The 26,375-nt window shown below is 45.4% G+C and overlaps 1 protein-coding gene across 6 annotated transcripts in view; it reads left to right on the plus strand.

Annotated features, from left to right (window-relative positions):
- GOLGA7B (golgin A7 family member B) overlaps positions 1-26,375 on the plus strand; it is a 227,428-nt gene that overhangs the window by 195,728 nt on the left and 5,325 nt on the right. For all 6 annotated transcript variants that reach the window (XM_066601095.1, XM_066601093.1, XM_066601096.1 and 3 more), the window contains 3 exons: positions 4,286-4,411; positions 12,383-12,535; positions 17,237-17,338. In XM_066601095.1, coding sequence (XP_066457192.1) covers positions 4,286-4,411; positions 12,383-12,535; positions 17,237-17,338 — 381 coding nt within the window. The remainder of the gene's footprint in view (positions 1-4,285; positions 4,412-12,382; positions 12,536-17,236; positions 17,339-26,375) is intronic.

The following is a 26,375-nucleotide window of genomic DNA, read 5'->3' on the forward strand; positions in this document are numbered from 1 at the left end:
AACACCACTGTGCTTGGTCCTGACACCGTCCATCATTAGGATGTTGGGTGCTCCTCCAGCTGGAGGGTGTCAGGATCCTGTGCAGCCACGGTGCCCAGAGCTAAATACAGTCTGGAGAATAAGTATACAGGATGCTATTTTTTGGAGTAATCCCATAGATAAGGGCTGATATTGTGTGTGTGTGTGGGGGGGGGGGGGGGGGGGGTTGTTTTGGGTCTGTTGCTGTCACTGTAATGGAAAATCTTTATCAGGTGCTGTATTTAAGGTCCTTGGACTGTCACTGTTATGGGGGTCCTGTGGTTGAAACTGTGTTTGAGGTGGTCTCTTCTGTTATGAGGTCCTGTTGCTGTCTATATTATGAGGATCTTATGGCTGGCACTGTATTTGGGATCCTCCAGTCCCTATTATGAATGTCTTGTGGCTGACAACCAATGGCTGATAACAATAGGGGTAGTTAGAAGAGCTGCTCAGGGCTCGAGGCTTTTTAGTATGCTTGGTTCTCTTTTTGAATCTATGCATTTGGCTTGGTTCTGCTCTCATATCTATGTAGTAACCTTGGTTCTGGTACCATATCTATGCAGTAAGTTTGGTTGCGTTCTCATAGCTATGTAGTAACTTGGTTCTGGTAGCATGTCTATGTAGTAAGATTTGTTCTGTTATCATATCTATACAGCAAGCCTGGTTCTGCTACCGTATATATGTATTAAGCTTGGTTCTGGTAGCATATGCATGTAGTCAGCTTGGTTATGGAACCATATCTATGCTCTAAGCTTAGTTCTGGTACTGAATTTGCAACACACAAGATGGGTGATCCTGGGCACCTGGCTAATGTGAAGAGCTGGGATGGATAAGTGCTGGCTTGTCACGGTGGCACTTACCAGGCTCTGGTCCCAGAGAGATGACAAACAGCCAAGGCCAGAGTAGTATTGCACACCAGCTTCCACGCCCCTAGGATAGGGAATGCCAATAAACAGGATGGGGGGGAGTTGTAGTACTTATCACTCATGATGCCACTGTTCCCACACACCGGTATGCTACGTGGCGGAAAAATGAACACAGAGACTTGAGTATAGTACCTTGGGTCCCTAGAAACGATTATGGCCCGGTGTAACTTTTACTTAATGAATAACTTCTTTACAGCAGGTAATGCAGGTACAATTCACTTTAAACATCAGCAGGCTATAACTCAGAGAAAGTGCGGATACACAGGATGAATACGGCCCTACAGTCCACGTTATCTGTATGCAACCGGTCCTGGATTGGGAGCACTCCAGAGGAGGAAGGGGGTAGGGGTCATTCCGCAGACTCTCTTGCAGACAATTATTAAAGAAGGCTTAGCCAATAAACACCCCACATGGCAGGCTTGTGGGTGTCACACAATAAAGTACCTCTGTGCGGTGATCCTAACTACGGACGGCCGCACAGGAAAAGAAGCCTGTAGTGTGAACTGGTACCTGTTTAGGACTTTTTGCAGGGCTCTCTCTCTCTCTGCTGAGGGGAATCACTCCTCTCACATCCACACTCCAATTGCTACGGGATCTGAAGCTGAAGGTGCTTCCATGTGGCTCTGTGTTAGCACTCTGTAGCAGGCAAAATGGAAGACCTAACTCTCCTTCCCGCTTTAAAACACTCACAATTATAACCTCACTTGTACCACATGACAAGACAAACTGCTACATTTACATGATTTTATTACTGTTAACCTCTCAAGCGCCGCAGCTGTGCAACACAGTATTATTGCATCTTATCACCACCAGGAAGCTAGCATTTTGACAGGGCTTTTATAGAGGAATGCCCCTATCACACCCCTAGCTCCTGATTGGTGACTTCTGTAAGGTCCTTGAAGGTCCTATAGCTGCAGCCTCTGTCCTGCTATTTGGCTGCCCTGGAGGGCTATAAATGTAAGTCTAATAGGAAAACTAACCCCTAACCCTAACTCTCCGTGGCAGCCAAAAAGCAGTACAGATGCTGCAGCTGTCCCTGGGCTTCGTCATTGCTCCGTGCGGCCATTGATTTGCACCCGCTGTGGTGGATGTGATCTCTGTCTCCACCTGCAATAAGCCCGGTCACTCATGCAGCATCTTGCGGTTCGCCCCATGGGTGCTTCACTAGCTTCTCCAACACTGCATGAGCCTGCCCACCGGCGCTCAGCAGCGCTCAGATGGACAGCTGGCTCTTTTTGCAGCCTTTTCCTCCCACTGCATCAGCCGGACCAGCGGCGCTCAGATGCAGCAGTAGGTCTGTTCGCGGCCTTCTCCTCCTGCCGCATCATGCGGCCCTGCGCTGCTCTGCAGCAGTCTGCCGTCTGCCTTCTCCACCAGAGCATAAGAAGGCCGACGGTCAACAGTGGGGAATGAGGTTCTCCTCCACAGCATCAGGAGCCGAAGAACTGACAGTGGAGCACGAGGGCCAGTAAAGGGGACCGCAGGTGCTACAGTGCAGGCCCCGGGGACATAGTAAGGGGAGATAAGCACCCACACTCACAGCAGTGCTGGTGGCAGGGTGGTGGCAGCAGCAATCAGTGATCACGACGAGGGGGTGTCATCTCTCTGTCAAGCAGCCACAATCTTGTCTCCACCCTTACTTCATGGTGGTAACAAGATACAATAATACTGTGCAACACACACACTGGAAATAACAGGACAAGCTTTGCACAGTGCATCTACAGAGGACAAAACATGTACAACATTTATGGAGCACCAGGATGGTGTTCTGGCCACTACATATTTATGTAGTAAGCTTGGTTCTGTTCTCATATATATGTAGTAATCTCAGTTATGGTACTGTATCTATCCAGTAATCCTGGTTCTGGTACCAAATATATACAGTAAGGTTTGTTCTGCTTTTGGTATCTATGTGGTAAGATTCGGACTATTATGGTAGATTCAGTCTGCCCTGGCTGGCACTGTATTTGAGGGGTCTTCTACTGTATCTATAATGGGGGTCCAATTGTTGTCACTATTTTGAGAAACTTATGGCAGGCCCTGAATTTGGGCTCCTCCTACTCTTCTTATTCTAAGGGTTATGTGGCTGCTGCTATATTTGAGTGGTCTTCTGACTGTAGTTGGTATGGAAGTCCTCTTGCTGTTACGGCTATGAGGGTCTTGTGACTGGCACTGTATTTAAAGGATACCTGTCACAGGCTGAAAGTGCAGGCAGTTATCAATGGGAGTGTGTGTTCACAGCCTGGAGCTTTTCGAGCGAAGCACGGCCTACGCTTGAGAGCACAGTCCACACGCTGACATCCGGAGATGACACGCGGGCACCAAGAGGTGCCCTAGGAGCACCATCTAAACTGGTGACAGGTTCCCTTTAACCCTTTCCAATCCACTGTCTGACGTCTAAAGACATTCTGATTGAAGGCTGTACAGCTCCAGTGTCAGAAGACGTCCGGCAGGGTATTCTTACTGTATATCACTGGCCGCTCTGTTGTAGGGGGCCTCTCCAGCATGTCCTATACTGCAGTACTGGCTCTAGCCAGCAGATGGCACCATTGTATAATGGCAGAAAGAGAAAGCCCCCTAGGAAACCCTGAATCCAAAATTGGATTGCAAAGGGTTAAGGGATCTTTCTACTGTAACTGTTACGAAAAACCTGTGACTAGCATTGTGTATAATCCCCCTACAGTACCGATTATGGGGGTCCTGTGGGAGGAGTCGCCATGAGGACAAAACTTTGCAACTATTAACTGAAAAATCGTCCTGAAAGTACCACGAAAGTTTTGCAATTGCCGAACAAAAGTGATTTATCTACATTTTCTGTTGCCATGTCAGTCTAATGTCATTGGTACCTGAGAGAATTCTTCCGAAAAATGATTGTGTGTGACAAAAAGATGTTCGGCACCCCCCGGCCTTAGCGTTCACATTTGTTTTATCTTCACTTGACTCCTCATTGGACTGCAATACCCATCGCTGCATCGGAGGTAATTATTTGGAGGATATAAAATCTGCCATTATCTATCAGTGTAATCCAGGGGGGTATTTGCATTTCTTCAATAGCAGCAAGCTGTCAACAGGAGGCATTTTAATTGGTGATTCCTGCGTTATAGTGTATAGATATGTACTTTCCCTCATTGGATGCCGCTCTTCCTTTTTTTTTAATTATGTCCGCCTTTCCAGACGTCTCTGATTTCTAAAATGATATCCGGAGTCCCACTGAGACGTTCACATTCATCTCTTCCGACTCTTTATATGATCTTATATAAGAAATATGATGCTGGAGTTTTAATCATCTTGCGGAGGACTGGCGTTATTTTCTCACCTTATGTGCTTTTTCTCCCTTCCAGATGCATAACCTGCAGGAGCTGAGGAGAAGCGCCTCGCTGGCCACCAAAGTCTTCATACAAAGAGATTACAGTGAAGGAACCATGTGTCAGTTCCAAACCAAGTTCCCACCTGAGCTGGACAGTCGGGTATTACCACTTTCTAATATCTTGCCCAGTGTTTCCCAACTCCAGTCCTCAAGGAAACCCAACAGGTCATTGGGATTTGATCGGGGTGATTCCCCAAGTCCCACTTTCTGAAACTCCAGCAAACATGTGAATGGCCATCCTGTAATGCTACATTGCCTTTGCAACAACCACTGCAGGGAAAATGTCAAGCAGGCTGCAGCTTCCCCCAGGCAAAATCAGTGTTTGCTAGGGGTGCAATGAGTGGGATTCAGGGTGATCGGCTGATCGCCCCGTGCCTTGCATTCTAAAAGAGGTTGTCCAGGACTTTTGGGACTTTTCCTAAAGATGACTAATTCTCAGGATAATTCATCAGTAGTTGATCCGTGGGGGTCCATTGCTTGAAATCATCACGGATCAGCTGATTTCTGGGCCCACTGTCAGTATGGACAGCGCTGGAAGCAGATAGCACTGTCTGTATTGTAGCAGCCCTGTTTGGTGCTACATCCACAGCATCCATTGAAATCAAGGATAGATCATGACCTAAGGATAGAAAAAGTCCCAACGTTCCTGGAAGACCCCTTTTATTACAAAAAGTCTATAATTTTCCATCATGTTTATATGAATGTCATTTTTTAATGCATGCACCATATGTTGAAACACAATGCCAAGGCCATGACTAGAGTAAGTCAAGTCGGATTTGTCCCTCTCCAAAGCTGCTCACCCAGATGCCCCCAAAAGAAGACTAGAGAGTCAAGAGTGGATCTTTATGGCCATTTATTACAAGGAAAAGAAACAGCTACAACTTACCAACTTACCCCCAGCTGTGACCCAGTTCGGAGGCACCAACAAGACCACTTGAAAATGCCATAAATTACCACCTTGCCCGACTCCAGAGAGATAACACCTGAAAGGAGCCCCAGCATCCAACCAGAGAATAGGAAACCACTTACGATTAAAGGGGTTTTCCAGGCAAAAACTATTTATGACTTATCCTTTCGCCCAGGATCCCCGGCGATCATCTGATCACCCAGCTGTCAGTGTACCAGACCAGACATGAGTTATAGGAGATGGGATCTAAGGTTTCCCAGCTGGCTTCACTCCCACTGAAATCAATGGGAGCTGAAGCAGTTATTATTTTTCTTCTCCCATCCCCGATATAGGAGGCGGAAATGCTGGAAGTGCTATATCTGCTTCATTCTCCAGTTATGTTTATGTGAGTAAAGCCAAGTAGGCCACTTCCGGCCCCATCTCCTATGACACACCACTTGCTGACAGCCATGCCAGGTGATCGGTTGATAACCAGGGCAGCAGATCCCTCATGATTAACTATTGATGACCTATAGTTTTTGTCTGGAAAACCCCTTTGAGGAATTGATGCCCAATACCCCCAGTCATGACAAGTGTGCACACGTTTCGTTTTATGAAGGCCTCACTTACGATCCATCGTGGAAGCACTCCTCGCTGGTTGGTCTTGACTCTGGTCTGGGTTCTCTAGATTTTCTCAGCACAGTTATCTTGGGAGTTCACAAGGACACAAATGGTACAATCAGGCCTCCTGGTCCTTTGTTCTCCAGCAGCCCTCCATTATGCAGTAGCATCCTCTTCTGAGTGCACAAGTCCCTGCAGCCCTTGTATGTTCAGGCCACGCTCAATACAACCAACACTTTTTTCCACCTGCTGTGCCATTCGGCTCTCTAACAGTCCCAAATAAGTTTTCATGACCTTCCTGGGTGGAGAGGGACCTCCCTAGTGCCAAGTAAGTTACAGGACCTTCCTCTGCACTGTGTAAGGGTGCACCCCCCCCCCCTTAATTTGTCACTGGTAAAAAGGTAAGGTAAAATCCCCTGATGCAAGCACCAAGTCATGACCGACTACTAGGATGATGTTTTCTTCGCAGACTGTTTTAGTGTTTATGGTGGTTTGCCATCACCTTCCTCAGTCATCTTTACCCCCAGCAAGCTGGGTACCTTGGAAGGATGGAAGGCTGAGGCAACCTTGAGCCAGCTACCTGAACCCTGACTTGAACCATTGAACCTGCAACCTTCAGGTTGTGAGCAAGAGCTTAGGACTGCATTCTGCTGCCCTAACACTCTGCACCACACAGGGCTCTAAATCTTTGCTTACCTTTGGCTTACCTTACCTGCCCCTTAATTTGTCATTAGGGGTGAGCAAAATGATGCAAATGATAATAAATCAGGATTTGCTGCTTATAAGACAATAGAGATTAAAATAAATCTCTAGATTTCATCCTTTATGCCGCCATTGTCTTTTATGCAGCTCCACAAATTGGAAATTTACCCCTCAGCAAAACTCAGGTGAAGCAGAACTTCCGAGTTTTGCTCGTCTGTATCGGTGATGCCGCATCACTGACGATGGCCCAGATACAAGTCTGAGGGTGAATATGTCATGAGAGATCTTTCCTCCGCTTGTACTATCTTAAGAGGCCTCTAAGAGGCTTCTACTCCTCCCCCGAACCCTTGGAAGTGTCTTGGGTCCTTTCGCTGCTTGTCAGGATGGAGATTAGTCATTAATCAATAGAGCAGAAGATTCTTAGGGGACTCTTTCTCCCGCGCGGAGGATAGCCATGGGGGGCTTAATGAGAGACTGCTAGTTAGACCATCTTAGCTCTAATTACTGGAATGGAGTTCGACATCCAGAAGCAGGAATTGCTGCGGAGAAGGACTTTTTTGATCACATTTAAAAACACTTCAATTAAATTGTCCTATTACTTTTGGCAGAGCAAAGGAACGAAAATATGAGTGGAGAAAAGCCAGTTGATATAGGAAAAGACAGGATGTCGTGATCCATTACAAATATGGTACATTGTGGTAGGAAGCTATTACAGTGCGGCGCACTCTCTGGATTATCCGGAAATGGACATTTAGCTGCTATTTCAGAGGTTACTGGGAAGATACATTGAACGCCCGCTTTATTAGAGACACCCATTGGCACCTTGGATTTCTTTGACCTTCGGAAATGCAGCAATTCACTGTGGGGTCCATATTAATATGTATAGGAGGTCCCAGGGTAAGGCCGAAATACATCGCACAAGATTCTTTTGAATGGAGTCATATATACAAGCGATCTACTTTACCGCATTGGGAAACAATGGCATGTCCTATCTTTGGGCGTTTTTTCATTGCCCATTGTTTTCAATGGGGCCGGAAAACACATCGCAAGGTACACGCGTGTGCGATTTTCCATTGAAAACAATGGGAAACACTTGCCGATCCCCCGATGCGGATCGCAACTGTACTGAAGTGATGGGATATGGCACGTTCCCGAGCACGATATCGGGCCGAGTTTCATGGGCCAATAGCACCCTCGCCTATGTGAAATTAGTCTAAGCCAATAAACCTTCCCCACAGCATTACTCCACCCTCACCAGCTGACAGGAAGGGGTCATCGGGTCATGCTGCTTGCGCCAAATTCGGACCTCCCATCCGTACGGTGCAGCAGAAATCTGAAACCATCTGACCAGGTGATGTTTTTCCGCTGGTCAGGGATACCATTTTTGAGCTCTTTTGCCCTCTGAAGCTACCTTTAGGACTTCTTCACATGGCCGTATGCGCAATTACATTCGCTGCTACGAAGCGTTGTTGAGCATGAGCAGGTTTTTTTTTCTTGGAATATTCAAACTCTGCACCTTAGTGTTTGAGTCTGAATAAAACAGCGTGAGTGAAGGTCCTGCCCTCTCTTTCCCGCAAGCAGTTAATACTATATATCGGGCAAGTCCTATCTTTTCTCGCCTGTACTACCATGTTTCCCCGAAAATAAGACAGTGTCTCATATCAATTTTTGTTCAAAAAGCTTTAACTTTTTTACAAGTATAGCTGCCTGGACACTATTTTAATTGACTTTTTTTTAAATTAACTGTTAACAGGGCTTAATTATGGAGTAGGGCTTATATTTCAAGCATCCTCAAAAAGCCTGAAAAATCATTTTGCATCCTCAAAAATTCTGGAAAATCATGCTATGTCTTATTTTCAGGGAAATGGGGTATTAACGGACGAGAATCCCCAAAACTAAACCATTTAAGTCAGCGGTTTCATTCTGTCCCCTTATGTGGCAACAATTATCACAGATGCATAATGGGACGAAAACACGCCCATTTATTTAAGTCCTTGGGCCTCCTTCACACGACCCTACGAGTTTTTACGTTCGCTCGTACGCACCGTATAATCGCATGAATGAAGATTTGACACGATTGAGTTCCAATCTTTATTCGTTTATTTCATGCCATTCGCAAAGGGGGCTCCTGCGTGAGGCGATGGAAACCACCGATCGGCAGAAATCCTCGGAATGACAATGAATGCCTAATTGCGGCCGGCTGTCTTCTTTTTCCAGCCTTGTCCGCAGGGTTACTCCCTCCCTTTTTTCCAGCTGCCATAGAAGTCTATGGGAGTTTGCTGTGTATCAGGTCAAAAGACAGGGCAAGACCAATCTTTTCACACACCGTATAAAAAACCGTTGCATATGTCACATTTTTCCAGACAAGTGTTTTTTGCATGACACAAAATCGTTTCTCTGAATGAACCTATTGAAATACGAAGCTTCGCAAGGTCGCGTTTTATGGGCAAAATACCTGCGTAAATTCAGTTGATTGAGCCCTTAGACTGTATTTACATGGGCAGTGTGGCATCCAAGATTCACAGGCACAACTAGCATCACACAGTGAATGGCGCCATGTCCGTGTGTTGCACGATGTGCGCCACACCATATATTGACGTTAATATTGAAATTTGACGGAAAGGGTGCGTCATTCAAGTGTGAACTGGCCCTCCATACGCAAAAGTTACAGTAATATGCGCGGACATGCGCACAACACCCTGATTATGTTACAGTAATATGCGCGGACATGCGCACAACATCCTGATTATGTTACAGTGATATGCGCGGACATGCGCACAACACCCTGATTATGTTACAGTAATATGCGCGGACATGCGCACAACACCCTGATTATGTTACAGTAATATGCGCGGACATGCGCACAACACCCTGATTATGTTACAGTAATATGCGCGGACATGCGCACAACACCCTGATTATGTTTCTCCTCATACCTCGTTCATGCACAAAGAGTTAACGCTCATGTGAAGCTGCCCTTAGATGGCGCGGGAACTGCTACTGTTATAGCGCATCTGTGATAAGGAACGGCGAGTTGTGCATTCGGACAAGCTGCTTGGAGCACTGTCTAAGGGCTCATTGACACTGGCGTATTCATACTCTGTATTACACGTGTAATACGGAGTGCTGAACCCTCATTGATTTGCATTGGGGTATTCAGACATGCGTTTTTCATGCACGTGAAAAAAAAATTGCAGCATGTCTTATTTTCCAACAGCCCATTGAAATCAATGGGATGGAGTAAATATACATATGATGTATGATACATGCATATTCACTGCGTATTTATACATAAAATCAATGGGGCCTTCTTGTGGGGTTTTTTTGTGTGATTACATGCAAAAAAAGCTAGAAGGTTCAAAATAAGCATTGATTACGCAATGTTTCGGCCCGTTGACTTTGCATCACCTCTTCATCAGAACGATTCCTGACATCCTCCTTTGACCCCTTTCGGCAATACTTTTCTTCCATCCATAGGATCCTCTTTCGCTGGATGTTTCTCCTCGATCACACAGTTCTTGGTATGTGAGAAAAACCCACAAGGTTGGCAGTGAAATCCTGGCCAGGCTAGTCTAGCACCAATGACCAGGACTTGTTGGAAGTCACTCAGATTGATGGACTGATGGAGGGCATGTGGGTGTAAGACCTAACAGTGGTCATAAGAATGGGCTAATCCCAATGCCAACCATCATAATGGGGTTTTCCAGGACTCAAATGCTTGTACTACCACCAATAACAAATTAGTGGGAGTCCTGGCACCTTTGCTGATTGGCACTATGGTGACCATTGCAGCCACTTTTTTGGCTTATGGCATCATGTTCACTGGTCACATGGCTTTTTTGTAGCTCACTCTCATTCAAGTAAATGGGATTGAGTTGGAATACCAGGCACAACCACTATACAATTTACAGCGCTGTGCTTGGTATACAATGAAGAGGCAACGGTCATTGTCATTACAGAGAGAAGCATAATCTCTTATTCCGCTGATGGTTCCTGTCCACAGGGAAGTTTTGAGTTAAAAGGACTTGTCAGTTTTATTCCAAGAACAGCACCACACCTGTCCCACAGGTGATGTGTGGTATTGCAGCTCAGCCCCAGTAACTTCAATGGAGTTAAGCTGCACAGTCAGACACAACTGATGGGCAGGTGTGGCGCTATTTCTGGAAGAAAACTACTATGTTTTTTCTAATCCGATGAAGATTTGTGGACCTAGGTCAGGCAAAGGGGAGTCCCTGAGTTCAGGAGGTGTAGCAGAGACCGGAGGAGAGACGGGCTTCGCAAGGTCCAGATCCTTCAGCATTAGGTCTCATTCACATGGGCAACAAAGTTGCACGATTTTGTCGCGTTGCTACAATGCTACAGATCGCATGTACAGTATGAGAAGCCCATGCTTTCCTATCGGTTACTTCATATGTGTGATGTTTTGTAGCATGCGACAACCCGACACAAAAAACTTGCCAATCCGGCGATATGCCCGCGAACTGCAAGGTTTTGTAGCCCATGTTTCCTTATGAAGCCTTCCTCTCTGTCGCATGGCATTGTATGAAAACACGATTTTCATGCAGTGCAATGCAATTTTGACAGTAGTAAATCCTACTGTCAAAGCTATAATCTACGCCCTGGCTGCAAAAAAAAAGTATACATCACCTTAGAAGCGTTCTTTGACACCGCAACATCTTCTCCTCGCGTCCTGGCACTATTTCTCTTCATCATCTTCTGGATGAAAAATCTCCGCCTCCAGGAAGTGCTGGCTGTGATTGGCTGATGCTTAGCCAATCACAGCCAGCGCTCGATGAACCAATCACAGCCATTCATCAAGTGCTGGCCGTCTTTGGCTAAGTGTCACCCAATCACAGCCAGCGCTTCCAGGAGGTGGGGATTCTTCAATTCCCGGCAAGAAGAGAAGAAGGCAACCAGTGCCCGGGAGAAGCTGCAGTGGAGCTGCAGTGATGTATACTTATTTTCAGGGTAAGGCTTATATTTCAATGCCCCCCCCCCCCCTTTCCCGAAAATCCTTGCATGTGGTGCTACAAAGTCATGTGACTTTGTAGCACCACATGCGACTTTGAAGTACTACAAAGTGGCAGTATCACCGCAAGAAAGTGCAGCGATATCGCACGGACCAACAATGCCATGTTACATGTATGAATGAGGCCCAACCAGGGTTTCCCTGTCAACATACATGGGCAGACAACAGGCCTTCGTGGTGCGAATTAGGTCACACTGGGAAATTGGAAGGTTTGACTGCAAATTGGCACTTCGACAGTGCAGGGACCCAGAAGTGTCAACTTTTTGAGATGTAGTCATGGGAGGCCGTAGCGCTGCTCAGTAACCTTTAATAAAGCAATATAACAGCTGACCAAATGAACCAGCTCCGGCTTACGGAGTATATTAAGAAGGAAGTCCACCCTGTTTATTGTGTTCCAAGTATGTATAGCTGTCTTCCACTAAATACCTCCTGTCCCATACAAAGACTCAATCCCCACTTGCCCCTCCCCTTCAGAGGAACAGGAGACATATATCACATAGCAATACAAACTGTAGCAACAACTGAAACAACACCCCTATTATACCTGCACAAGTCCTTTAATGTTGGATTACTTCTACAGATACCAGGGGCGGTGCAAACAAGATCCCCTGCCTTATCCTGGGTATGTAGATAGAGGCGAGTGCAACCAACCGAGGGGGGAATTTCTCAAGACTGTGTAGTATATGCTGGTTTTAGCCTTATTTGCACTAAATTATTAAGATGTGCATGCCTCTCAATAAAGGAGATGCATATCTGCCTTCCGTGTGCCAGATCAGCACTAGATATGAGTATTAGGGGTAATATAATAACAAGCTTTATAACTTCTGCTTTAGATTGAGAAGCAATTCTTTGAGGAGACAGTGAAGACTCTCAACATGTACTACATGGAAGCAGAGAAGATCGGGGGCAGCTCCTACCTGGAGGGGTGCTTGGCATGTGCCACAGCCTATTTCATCTTCCTCTGTATGGAGACACATTATGAGAAGGTACATTGTTGCATTGCTTTTCTCTTGTTCCACTTTCACATATCACTTCTGCTGTGATGTTGAACTTTGGTGGTCTCAACCCTGAATACCTGTCATGTCCATCCAGTCCTGTCAAGGGAAATTGACCAACAGACACAGGAAAAAGAGGACAGGCTTAATAACATGTGAAATACAGGGGGTTGCTGGGTAGCTAGACATGTGAGACAATATAACTGCTGGTAGTAGAAACGGAGGTGAGGTCTAAGATCTTTCCCTAGTCTGAACTGACTGAAGTTGCTAATTAAGTGGAGCACCCGCCCTGAAAAGGGCACCCCACTTCCAGAATCTCACTTGATTCCCTATACATTTCAAGGTGTTAAATAAGGGACAGGGAATATACAAGGACAAGGTATAACAGAATAACCCAATAAACAAGCAGAGGTCGGAGTTCAAACTCAACAATAGTCAGAACAAAGTGAACAGCAAGTAGATAAAGTCTGAAGTATAGGGTCCAAAAAGGAAGGCGCTACAAGGCACATTTAGAAGTACAAAGGCAAACAAACCCAACCAATGAGTGAGACCAGTATACAAATGTAGTCCCGGTATCCTCTGTAAAGAGGAACTGGTAGAAATACCCTAAGCAAGCTACTGATAGGCTAACTGGGACAATAGACACCTTGCTGTCTAGAGCCAAATCCTACTCTACAGGGTCCACCGCTGATGCTGTGATGCTACACAGGACCCATGCGTGTGCTTTAGCACCAGTGTCAATATTTTGCTCCCTCCCCAGCTCTCATACACTGCTTTCCAAAGCCTCTTTAAAGGTGTTATCCAGACTAAACTATTGATGACCTACCCTCAGGAAAGGTCATCAATAATTGATTGCTATGTGTCCGCTGCTTGGGATCCTTACCATTCAACAGATTGAAGTGACAGCGGCATTTGGCTAAGTATCACTCCAGTCCAACCCTGGCACAGCGCCATACATTTCATAGTGGCTGTGTCGATTATTGCACCTCAGTCCCATTTACTTGAAAGAAATTGAGCTTCTCTTAGGCCATGTGACGATGAACGGGATGTCACAGGCTTAAGAAGAGGCCGCAGCACTCACCCAAGCGACGCTGATCGGCAGGAATCCTAAGTAGTGGGCCCTCACCAATCAACTATCAACCATTATTAAAAACTCTGCTAATACTATGATTCGTGGTGATCACAACCTTGAGAAATCTTCAGCAGGGGCAACTGATATACAGTACCCAGTGTAGGCACACAAGTTGCACACCCCAAACCCATCTCCTTGAGTAGAGTGTATGTAGAAATACAGAAGGCTGAAACCTTCTCTCTCTACAACAGTGAGCCCCAACCTGCCGCCACGGACAAATATAATTATATGGGAATTTGCGGATTCTATTTCCGCCTTATTATAGATTTAGAATATTCTGGCTCAATACCTTCCACAGATTTTTCCATTGAGATTTCAAGCAGCCTGGATCTCGTTGACCAGAGATAAAGAGGATTAGCATGTTCTCATGTCCTATCCATATCAATATCCGTCCATGCTGCCAAGTTTTTAGGTTCTAATGTCCCATTTTGCGTGGCCCTATCTTCTAAACTGAAGCGAATTACACAAGAGGAAGTTATCGGTGGGAAATTGGGTTATAGTTTGACTCTCTCCTGAAGGACACTTGGCTTGGATAAAATAGGATTTGAATTTGCAAAGAGTCACCAAGTCTCCGTGCAACATTACGGCTTTGAACTCCGTCCAAGATCGACACAACTAGACTTTTGAGAGCAGGATGGAGTCACACGTCAGACTTGGTATTTCACATTATTATCTGTCTATTTCTTGGTGAGCAGATTTAATCCTTCCTTCAAATGCTTGGGAAAGGTTGTTTCAACATGCAGCCACTCAGCGGGCTAAGCTTTGGGGGGATAATTGCCCAATCTCTTTATATCACACTGTCGATCTGGGCAACTTTCCAAAGCAAACTCAACCTTTGTACATTGGAAATTAATTTCCCAGCAGATTCTATTCCCGCTTCGGCCCTGGTTGATACTGAGAAAAGTTACTATTTGTGACAAGGGGACTCACAGTCCCTTTTTATAGCCCCTCGCACAACAGGAGATCAGTTCTGCGACTACCGTGAAGGGTTTTATAATGTACGGGCAGCCTAGAGTTCTATGGAGCAACTAGATAGAATGTAACAAAGGGCATCATTCATCCAATACATTAGATATTATGTTGAATTTCTCCTGAGACTGTATTTACACAGGCAGGTGCGATATCGTCAGACCAATAGCACGCTCTTAACCCCTTAGTGACGCAGTCTATTTTAGACCCAGAGACACAGTTCTTTATTGTAAGAGCAGTGAGACTATGGAACTCTCTGCCTGAAGAAGTGGCGATGGCAAACTCGTTAAAAGAGTACAAGAGGGGTCTGGACGCTTTCCTGGAGTGTAATAATATTATGCTATAGCCAGGGGCGTAACTATAGCGGATGCAGGGAATGCGGTTGCACCCGGGCCCAGGAGCCTTGGGAGGCCCATAAGGCCTCTCTTCTCCATATAGGAAGCCCAGTACTATGAATAAAGCATTATAGCTGGTGGCCCTGTTACAGATTTTGTATTGGGGCCCAGGAGCTTCAAGTTACGCCTCTGGTTATAGCCGCTGATTAATTCAGAAGGGTCGGTGATCCGGGGAGTTTTCTGATTTCCAGATTGGAGTCAGGAAGGAATTTGTTTCCTCCTAAAATAATGAAAATTGGCTTTTTTCTCATTGGCCTTCAACATTGGGGGGTAATAGGCTGAACTGGATGGACTGATGGTTATTGTACAACTGCTGATGATTATATGCAACCGTACAGTATGCTGATGGTAACAGACACTGTCGTGGCCCTTGTGGACATTGTATGAGCAGGCTCGATCAGTGGCCATTCTGAATGTCTACATAACAAGTCACCCTGCTGGGTGGGGCATGTGCAAAGCTGATGGACAAGTGGTAGGGCATGTCCCGCCCCACAGGGTGGTGCCAGTGTTTGATACAAATAGCGGGCTGTGGCATGCAAGTTAGGTTGTATTTTTGCCAGGATGGCGGAGTGATTTGACGACTAAGTATGAATTTACCCTTTCAGTCCCTTTTTCTCTCTTTTTCCTGCGTTCTCTTGCATCTTTCTTTTTCCGCACTTTTGTTTTTCTGCGTTCTCTCTCTTTTTTCTACTCTCACTTTTTTTTCAGTTCTCTATTTTTTCTTTTTTGCTCTTCATCATTTTTCCACAACTTCTTTCTTTTTTACTGTTTTCTCTTTCTCTTTTTTTCCCGCACTCTTTCTATTCTTTCCACTGCTTTTTGTCTGCTCTCACTTTTTCTTGCTCTCTTTTTTTCCCATCCTTCTTTTTTTTTTATTTCTTTCCCTCTTTCTTTTTTCCCTTTTTTTTGCTTTCTCTCTTTCATTTTCCTCTCTCTTTTGTTCTCTCTCTTCTCCTTCTCACATGAAATATTTTCATACATGCGTTCTGTCCGATTGCGAGGACAGAGCTCACACATAAAAAACACATAAATTTCAATAGATTAATTCATATGAGCGATTTTTCTCTTGGACTGAGAGTCCAGGATCAGAAAATGGCAGCATGTCCTATTTTTGTGCCAATTTTTTTCTCAAGAATGGTCCGGTATCCCCTATGGAAGTATAAAGAGATTTTGCATAGCACTCGCATACCATGAGATTTCCATGCAAATGCAGTACATATTTTACCATTTTAACTATTGCTAGCACAAGCAATTTTTCTCACATGCCTGCAAAACGTATGTACAGCGACGCGCGTGCAGTGTGTCTTTAATGCCTAAATGCCCTGAAAAATCACATGTGATGTAAGTCCAATTTCCACGAACCTCCATCTTACTTGCCCATGTGAATACACTCATTTTCACACACTCCTGCTATATGCTAGGCACTCTTTTGCCATGACCCCGAAATCACCCTCTGAGAAGCACTCCTAGATTAACATTTCCACATATACAGTGAAGCTGTAGAAGCGGCGGAGGCCCAATGGTGCCAAATTTTTAATTCAACCCTATTGCAAAACTGGTTTTCATCCACAAATACATGCGATGCCCCCAAAGCTGTCCTTAGCCTTTAACTGTGATACTAATGCAATCACCTCAAAGATCTAGAACCCAATGTACTCTTTTCCCATACTGTACAAAATCCCATCAGCCTCGTACTCTATGGAGAAGACATTTTTTGTCCTTGTATTATGATTATTTTTGTTAATTGGCGCAGTGTGCGTCCCCCGCATCCATCTTAAGGCATAGAGCTTCCAGAAACCCCATTGATAGAGCCTTCGAAAAGGCTCTTTACAGTGAAGGGCACTGGTAACATCTGAATCTGGACTTGTTCCCAGATCTTGTAGACAAAAGAAAGACGTTGATAATGGTTGGCTAAATAGGTAGAATTGAAGCAAGGGGAGGGGGGCTTCCCAATGTCTTAAGTCCCCACTGCTGCTAAACTTTCCACAATGTAAGAACAATACATGACTTGACTGGAAATGCTTGGCCTATAAATAAGCTCTGTGGGTGGCTATTGTCCTCCGAGATAGTGTCACATCCCCCCAGGTAACCCACAAAATACACCATTCAGGGACTCATTATGATGCCTTTCTAATGCATTCTCTTAAAAACTGCACCCTGCGTATTACTTGACTAATCTCCGCTTTAATATTCTAGGTGTTGAAGAAAATCTCCAAGTACATCCAAGAGCAGAATGAAAAGATATATGCTCCCAGGGGCCTCTTAATTACTGACCCGGTAGAGCGCGGCATGCGGGTTGTATCCTTTACACAATAAATCTTCCTTCGCCCTTCCTTTGTACAGTAAGTCTTCTACTTGTAAGCATTTTAGTACTAGTAGGATACATTGATGCAATATCAGCGGGATTTCCTTATAAAATCCAAAAATGGAAGAAAAAAAAAGTTGTCCTTTTTGCATAAAGTTTAATTCAGAAAGTTTCCAGTGATTCTTCTTATTGAGTTTTCAATGACAGGAATGGTTGTAGCCAAGCATCGAACACCAATAGGAAAAGCGGGCAGCGCTGATAGGGGAGCTACAATTGGGACAACATCACAACAGGGCTAAAAACATTTAGGTTAGGGCGGCTTCAATGTATTTGAATGAGGTTGATTTGCCGGCGATCGGCGCATTGTCCTATTCTTTTTGCGCCTGTTCATTTGCACACCTGACACCCCTGATTTAAGCCTTTCCAATCCAATTTGTAGCCTGGTTTTCCTAGGGGGCTTACTCTTTTTCTGCCTTTATACAACGGCGCTATCTGCTGGCTAAAGCCAGTACTGCATGAGGTGACACATTGGAAAGGCTCCCACAGCAGAGAGGCTGGCAATATACAGTAAGAGAACCCCAACGGACGTCTTCCAGCATCGGAGCTGTACAGCCTTAAAGGGGTTGTCCCGCGCCGAAACAGGTTTTTGTTTTTTTTTAACCCCCCCCCCCCCCCCGTTCGGCGCGAGACAACCCCGATGCAGGGGTTAAAAAAACACACCGGGTAGTACTTACCCGAATCCCGGCGGTCCGGCGTGTTCATACTCACCTGCTGAAGATGGCCGCCGGGATCCTGTCTCTCTGTGGACCGCAGGGCTTCTGTGCGGTCCATTGCCGATTCCAGCCTCCTGATTGGCTGGGATCGGCACGTGACGGGGCGGAGCTACACGGAGCCGGCATTCTGCACGAGCGGCCCCATTGAAGACAGCAGAAGACCCGGACTGCGCAAGCGCGGCTAATTTGGCCATTAGAGGCCGAAAATTAGTCGGCACCATGGAGACGAGGACGCCAGCAACGGAGCAGGTAAGTATAAAACTTTTGATAACTTCTGTATGGCTCATAATTAATGCACAATGTACATTACAAAGTGCATTAATATGGCCATACAGAAGTGTATAGACCCACTTGCTGCCGCGGGACAACCCCTTTAAATCATAATGTCTTCAGACGTCAGACAGTGGATTGGAAAGGGTTAAAAGGCTATTTAGCCTAATGAGGTCAGATATGTTCTATTTTTCACTGAATTGCGCAGGGTATTGCACATTTACCTACCTCCCGTAGACTTCTATGGGGCCCTGTGGTGCACTAATACGCAGAAGGATAGAGCTGGTACTATTTTTGTGCGCACAAAAAAGTTGGTAGTGAGAACAAATCCCTTGACATCAATGCGTTGTCTTCACTGCGTATTGCTAATTCCACATGTGAAATGCGCGGCACAAATACGTCCTTAGGACGGCATGGCAACTTTGTTGCGCTGCTAGAGAATAAATGTTATGCTGGCTACATCACAGCTAATGATAGTGAATGTGGTTGCGCAGAAATAGTGTCTGTTGACCGTCATGATGCTGTCAGGGCTTAAACAGATGGCTGTGATTCTCTCCTGTTATGCGGCTGTGATAATCATGGCCGCATAACAGGACAAAAGGGAACTATTAATATCAATGGATTTCAGTGGTTTTGTTTTTACGAGTGGGATCTGCCCTATCTTCCCGCATGTAGTGAATACATCGGGCTCACCTATCTTCCCGCCTCTTTTTTCAAACTCTTGCGCTTTAGCATGTAGTCTGAAAAGCCGGCGAAAGGGAAGGGATACCCATTGTTTAGGCCAGGGGTGTAACTATAGGGGATGCAGGGGATGCGGTTGCACCTGGGCCCAGGAGCCTTAGGGGCTCCATAAGGCCTCTCTTCTCCATATAGGGAGCCCAGTACTATGAATAAAGCATTATAGTTGGGGGCCCTGTTACAAGTTTTGCATTGGGGCCCAGAAGCTTCAAGTTATGTCTCTGTGCAGCATGGTTTAGGTATGGGTACGGGTACAGATACAGATAGAGAGGGGGCGCTAGCTCACCTTTTGCATCAGGGCCCCTGAGCCTTTACTTACGCCCCTGGATACAACTGCCTATTCACATGGAGCCGATCCGTTGTTCAGTTTCTCCATGCAGAAACCGAATGACGAATGAGGGTTTCTTCACATGGGCGTATGCATATTTGCAGCATATTTGCAGACTGAGGGCAAGAACAGACTGCCATATGCGCAACTACACTCACCGCTACAGAGCGTAGTCGCTCATGAACAGGGTTTTTTTTCTTCTCAGATTTTTCAAACTGCGTGCTAGTGCGCAACAGTTTGAAAAAACAGCGAGAAGATAGTCCTACCTGATCTTTCCCGCATGTAGTATTAACGGGCAAGAATACCGCTAGTGAAAACGAAACCATTGAAACCCGTTACACGGTTATGATTATCACGACTGCATAACGAGACTCAAACACGTTCATGTGAATAAGCCTTCATATGAGCATGTCTGCGCATAGTACCATCATTTTTGCGCCAATGCCAGTTTACACACACGCGTTACTCCCTTTCCGTAGAATAGAATGGCTATTAAAGCCTAATAAGGGCCAGCTGTCTTCTTTTCCGGTGTTTTATGCAGTATCACACCCCTCGGGCGGTTCAGGCTGCTGACTGCTCAAATATGCTCACCCCTGCGGAGCGTATTAGCGCATGAACAAGTGATTTACATTTTGTTTTTTGACTATTTAAACTTGCGCGAGTTTGATAAAACCAAGTGGGAGGATAGGGCCTGCCCTATCTCTTCACACGCATAGTATTAACGCGCGAAAATCCCGCTCGTTAAAACGAAAGCATTGGTTTCAATTTTCACGCCCGCAAAACTGGACAAAATCATTACCATCCATTTAAGCCGCCCCCCTTGCTTTTTTGAACCTACCATAGACGTCTATTGTGTAAAACGCAGAAAGATGTAGCAGGTCCTACCTTTTCTCGCACACAGGATATGCGCATGAGGAACAAGCCCATCAAAATCAATGGGTTTTATTCATCATGTGGGTTTCACACGCGCAAACATTTGCGCAAACACATTTTTCTGTGCACATCGGCGTATTTTACTGTACTTTTTCCACCAGCAAGGCATGTTTATTTGCGCACAACAAAAAAATACGCATCGAGGTGGTAGGAATGTAGTATATTGTACTATGGGAGCAGTGCTAGACTGGAGAATGCACCTTTATGCCTACCAAATGAAGTGATTCTGAGGACCCCTTTTAATTCATACCAAAGAGTTTTAACTGCTTATGACTAATGGGGTTGTCCAGCTTTAAACAATTAATATGCTCTCCTCAGGTTTGGCCATCAGTAGATTGACAGGGGTCCGCCTTCTGGAGCCCAGCTGATCAGTTGTTCATCAGGCCGGTACACTTGTGCATGAAGTTAATGTCTGCAGACAGCTCCCTTCCCACTGGTCTGGGTCGTATTAAAGGTAAATTTGCCATTGAAGTGAATGACCTGTAATACCAAGTCTGGCCACTGTAGTGAGAACGGAGCTGTCTGTTTCCTGCACAAATCAGTTCCCAGCAAATAGCTTATCAGCTGGGTTCCAGGAGGTGGACCCCTGCCAGTCTACTATTATTCTTGGGACAGCCCATCAGTATTTTAAAGCTGGACAGTCCCTTTAATAAATTTTATTTGTGAATCAGCTCTAAACAAAGCTGTCCTCAAAGAGAGTTGCCTTTTAGTTGACCTTTAGGGCCAAAAACATTTTGAACCCAGACCCATCAAAGGATTGACTGGTACTCTTATGGGTCAATCCCAGAGGTGTAACATGAAGCTTCTGGGCCACAATGCAAAATATGCAACAGGGCCCCCAACTATAATGCTTTATTCATAGTACTGGGCTTCCCTATATGAAGGCCTTATGGGCCCCCTAAGGGTCCTGAGCCCGGGTGCAACCACATCCCCTACAGTTACACCCCTGATCAGTGCTAACCTTATGGGTAATTTCCGGCTGATATGTGTAGGGCTTCATGTCCACTGACGGAATCGGATTCTGCATGTGGGTGCCTGCAGCGGAATCCGTCCCTGCTTCAGCGCCGTCTGTGCATACCTCGTATAGTCTGCACGGCTCGCCATCGGACATGCGCACTACAGAATTTTTTTCCTTAAATCTCCTGCTTTTCTCGCAGAAGCCACGACCTGTTCACAATGTCAATTGCGGACAGGCCGCGGATCGGACGACTTCCATTGACTTCAATGGGAGCAGTCTGCACGGAATCCACTCTAAAATGAAGCATGCTGCGATTTGTTTTCCACATGTGGAATCCGGAAAACAAATCCGCGTGTTAATTGAGGTGCGGACGCCCACGCTTCCGCAAATCAAATCTGCCCAAGGACGTTGGGCCTCAATCGGCAAGTGAAACTAAAACTATATGTGGCTTTGGGAAACTATATGGAGATAGAAGTGGGGTGAGAACTGGACACCTTGTGGATAAGTACCTCCCCTCTATAAATGGGGCTCATTTTATTAGCTCACTGACAATAGTTATGTTACTTGTGCTGTACTAAGGAAATTCTGAAAACAGGGGCGTAACTATAGGTGGTGCAGGGGATGCGGTTGCACCCGGGCCCAGGAGCCTTAGGGGGCCCATAAGGCCTCTCTTCTCCATATAGGGAGCCCAGTACTATGAATAAAGCATTATAGTTGGGGGCCCTGTTACAGATTTTGCATTCGGGCCCTGAATCTTCAAGTTACGCCTCTGCCTGAAAACATGACCTGTTGAGGGCACTTGAGGACTGGAGCTGAGAAGAACTAGTGTAGGACACCAAAGGGTCAAATGGGATATCAAAAGACGTCATTGACGACAACGCTCAGGGGTAATTGCTATCGGAAACGCTCCTTAATAACATGATCTCCCCTGAACGCTGTTTACGCCAATGCTTTAATTCATAATAAAATAGAGATAAGGAACCCGGATAAGCCGGCGCTGGGCTGAGCCCTCAATAGCTCCTAGGACTTCTCCTAATTTATGCATGAACTCCCAGTGAACTTCTATTGCTTTTTGGTTGCTGTTTGTTGTTCCGTTTCCATCTCGTACTTGGAAGCGTATGTGAAAATTCAATCTCTCTCCATTGTTTCAATTATACAGCAGTCTAGCGGATGAATGTGTAATCTCACCACATGTTTATCGGCTCTTACTCATAGCTCTCCGTATAAAGCATGGCTTCCAAAGTAATCATTTTAGACATATTTCCTCCAATCTCGTTTATATTCTGCATGTTATTCTGTTTACCTTCAATGGGGAAACTGCGGAGCACTTTCCTTCCGAATGCTAATAATGACATTAATAATGTTACTAGCTTTGCCTTCTGCAGAGTCGTGGCTATAGGAGGTATTGATGTAGCAGGTGCCCTCGTTCTCCCAAACCGAAAGGTCCTTCTACAATATTATGAATGGCACATAGTAGGAGCAGGTGTTCTTGAAGATTTTGTAGTGGGGTTCGGCAAGTTCTAGCTATGCCTCTGGGCAAAAAGTGTGACCACTGTGTCCTTTACTTAAAGGGGTTTTCTGGGCAAATACTATTGATTACCTATTCTCAGGATAGGTCATCATAGTTGATCGGGATCCCTGGTGATTAGCGGATTGACCAGCCCCCTGTCAGTGCAGCAGGTCCAGATGTTGTCACATGGGGTCGGAGCAGGACGTCTAATAGGTGGCTTCGCTCTCATTGAAATCTGTGGGGGAAAAGCCACCTATTACAGCTCCAGCACCCAATGGAAAATGTAATAGGAGGTTCCACTCCCACTGATTTTAATGGGAGCAAAGCTGCATTTTAGACCTTCTTTTCCGACCTGAGGCCTCTTTCACACAAGCGTTTTATCGAACTTATTTCGCCACAATAAAACGCCGGTCAAAAATCGTGACCATCTGAAGCATCGGATTCCAAGGCATCCATTCAGATGGACGATTTTCCGGCACGGAAAATCGGTCAGCCGGAAAAGATAGCACATACGGTGCGCATTCTGGCCAGCCGCTTTTATGCGTGGACGGAAAAGATAGTACTTGTCCTATCTTTTTGCCCGAATAAATAGCTGATTCCCTCAGACTCCTATAAGAGCCGTCAGAAAAGGGTAGGGAGGTGGGAGGAGGTTTAGCAGTGGCTCGTGTTGCTAAAGTCTCTCCCCCTCCCTTTGCTGGCAACTCCCATAGGCTTCTATGGGAGCTTGTATTTCTGAGATCAGCCGCCAATGGGAGGGGGAGAGAGGGGGGGGGGGAGACTTTAGCAACGCATATACCCCGCAGCCCATCTGAATGGGCAAGAAAACGGGAAATTTAGCCGCGACTTGGTCACGGCTTTCTCACGTTCATGTGATTTTCAGCTGAAAATCGCAACGCTTGTGTGAAAGAGCCCTGATGGTGATATCCAGCCCTGCTGAACTAGCAGTAAACAGGTGATCAGCTGATCAATGCCGATCAACTATTGATGATCTATCGTAAGGATAGCTCATTAATAATATTTGCCCGGAAAATCCCTTTAAGGGTTTGTGTTCATGACCATATTATGTGTCTGTACAATCTTTGAGTTGTACAGGGCCTTTAAGAAAAAATAAAAATGGTAGCAAATAGCATAAAATACAAAAACGTCATAACTTATATCTCCAGTTCCCCATCAATCTACCGTAGAAGCTCCAGCAATCCTCCCAGTTTTTAAGAACAAGCAGACAGCCTATGACCACTGTAGCCAATCAGTGGTTGTAGCCATCATACTCATGGGATCACTGCTCTGACATGATGCCAGGGGTATGGCACATGATCTCTATGGCCATTGATTGGATCTAACAGTCACATGATGTCTGCAAATAAAGACCAGAAGAGCTGGAGCTTCAGCAGTGGATCGGCAGCAAATTGGATAGGTATCACTTTTTTTTCTTATTTTATACCGCTGTATTGCTGTTTTTCCTATTTTATACAATTTGGTCCCTTTTTATAGAGGTTGGATAACCCCTTTAATGATACCACAGACATATTTGGAGCCATTCTGTTTCTCCATCTGCCTCTGATTCTACATGAACATGAAGGCTTGGTCCATTGAATGCCATACAATGGAGACAGTTTTTTCTTAGGGGAGACTACCCCCATAATGTGAAATGGTATGAAGCACCACACACCAGAACATAGACTACCTACTGATCAATCATATGGAACCCCAAGGACTACATGCACAAAGTTCTTCTTTGTGCATGAGACATTAGTCTAGTCTGTAGTAGATCTTGGGCTCTAAGTAGGAAATTGCACATGCCCAATGAGAGCCCTGTTCATGAGCTACCATAGAATCAGCATCACATTTACTCATAGTGGTAGATCCAGAAGAAGGAGTCTACAGGGTGGCTCATAACAATGACATTCATTTATCATGTAGTAGTCGGATGGAAAACACTAGAGAGCTACAAGATTTTGGACTCAAGATAAGTAAGACTTCTTGGTGAGAGAGGGGCTTTAATAAAATGGAACAGTCAATAATAATGTGGCATTGAGGCTATTAAGATCCTCCAGATAAGGCCACTGTAGGTACTACTGCAGATATGGTGTGTTTTATATTTAAACTTGACCTACTAAATGACTATGTAGTTGACCTACATACAAATGTAGCATTGTGTTATCACAAGTCAGTAATTTACATGCAGTCCTACAAAAGACCATAGGTAACTCATCAGAATATTGGTATCTAGTGTCAAATGGCAAACTCAGCTCTGGTGCATGGATTATCCTGGTTCTGGTCCATTCAGAATGCAGAATTTCTTGTTATCTAATATATACAATTGGCTGTCAAGTCCCCCTCTGTTGGCCCACATATATAAAAGCCTTAGGCTTTATTTCCACGAGCGCATATACGGCGCGTTTTCACGCCCGGGCGCATATACGGTACCCATGTGAAGCATTGATTTCCAATGCAGCCATTCACACGGGTGAATTTATGGTGCGTAAATACGCCGGCAGCGCAAAAAAAAGAACATATACGCGGGCGGCGCATATACGCTCAGCCAAAACATAGTTCTGGAAGTATGTTTTGGCCAATATACGCTGGCGGGTCCTATAGACTCCTATGGGAGCAGGGAAAGAGAAGGGCGGGGGAGGCATTTTTACAGCGTCCAACGCTGCGAAAAGCTTACAGGTGTCTCTATATAGGCATTGGAAGGCATCCCGGGTATTTTGGCAGAGCGAGGGTTTCCTGGGGTGCGGCGTATTTTTTTGCTAAAAAAAGCTTGCGGTCATGTGAATGGATGAGAAAACGCTGGCCGTGATTGTAGAAAAACGCCCATTCCGGCGCTTATATGGAGCAGGCGTGAAAACGTAAAAACGCCATTGCCGTATATGCGCTCGTGGGAAAGAGCCCTAAGTGAACATTTGTGGTCATCCAACCACATGGGGGCAGTATTTTAGTTACAAAACAACACAGAACTCGCTAAGGCATATACGTGGGCCAATAGAAGGGGGACTTGACACCCAATTGTTTTTATTGAGGAGGTCACTGTGGCCTGTACCCACCAGCCAGGGTTTGAGGGAGAACAATGCCCACTCACCAGTGTAGCAGAGAGCAGCTTCTGCTATGCTCACAGTCAGCACCCACATTGAACCGCTGTACAGTCACCGTCCTAGGACGGGCTACCTACTAGTAATATAATACTTGGGGTGCTGCTCCAAATATTTGAACACCGAGGCTCCATGCCAATAGTATGACCAGTCCAATGTTGATTTGTATGTTGCAATACAGCCTTGAATCGGTGGATGACTCATATATACCGTTATGGGTCATCTAGCAGTTATATGCAGTTCCAGGCAGTCATTCTGCTTCAAAACAAATAAATGAGTTACATGATAGTTCAGATGTAATCACATAAGTCAGTGGAAATTATTTGACTTATTGACTTTTATGGTAAAAAACAAACAAACAAAAAAAAAAATTACGCAACTTAAAATTGTGCACAATTTGCTTCACTTGTCTAAAATCAGGACACAAC

The sequence above is a fragment of the Eleutherodactylus coqui genome, chromosome 4 (assembly GCF_035609145.1).
Source record: "Eleutherodactylus coqui strain aEleCoq1 chromosome 4, aEleCoq1.hap1, whole genome shotgun sequence".
NCBI lineage: Eukaryota > Metazoa > Chordata > Amphibia > Anura > Eleutherodactylidae > Eleutherodactylus > Eleutherodactylus coqui.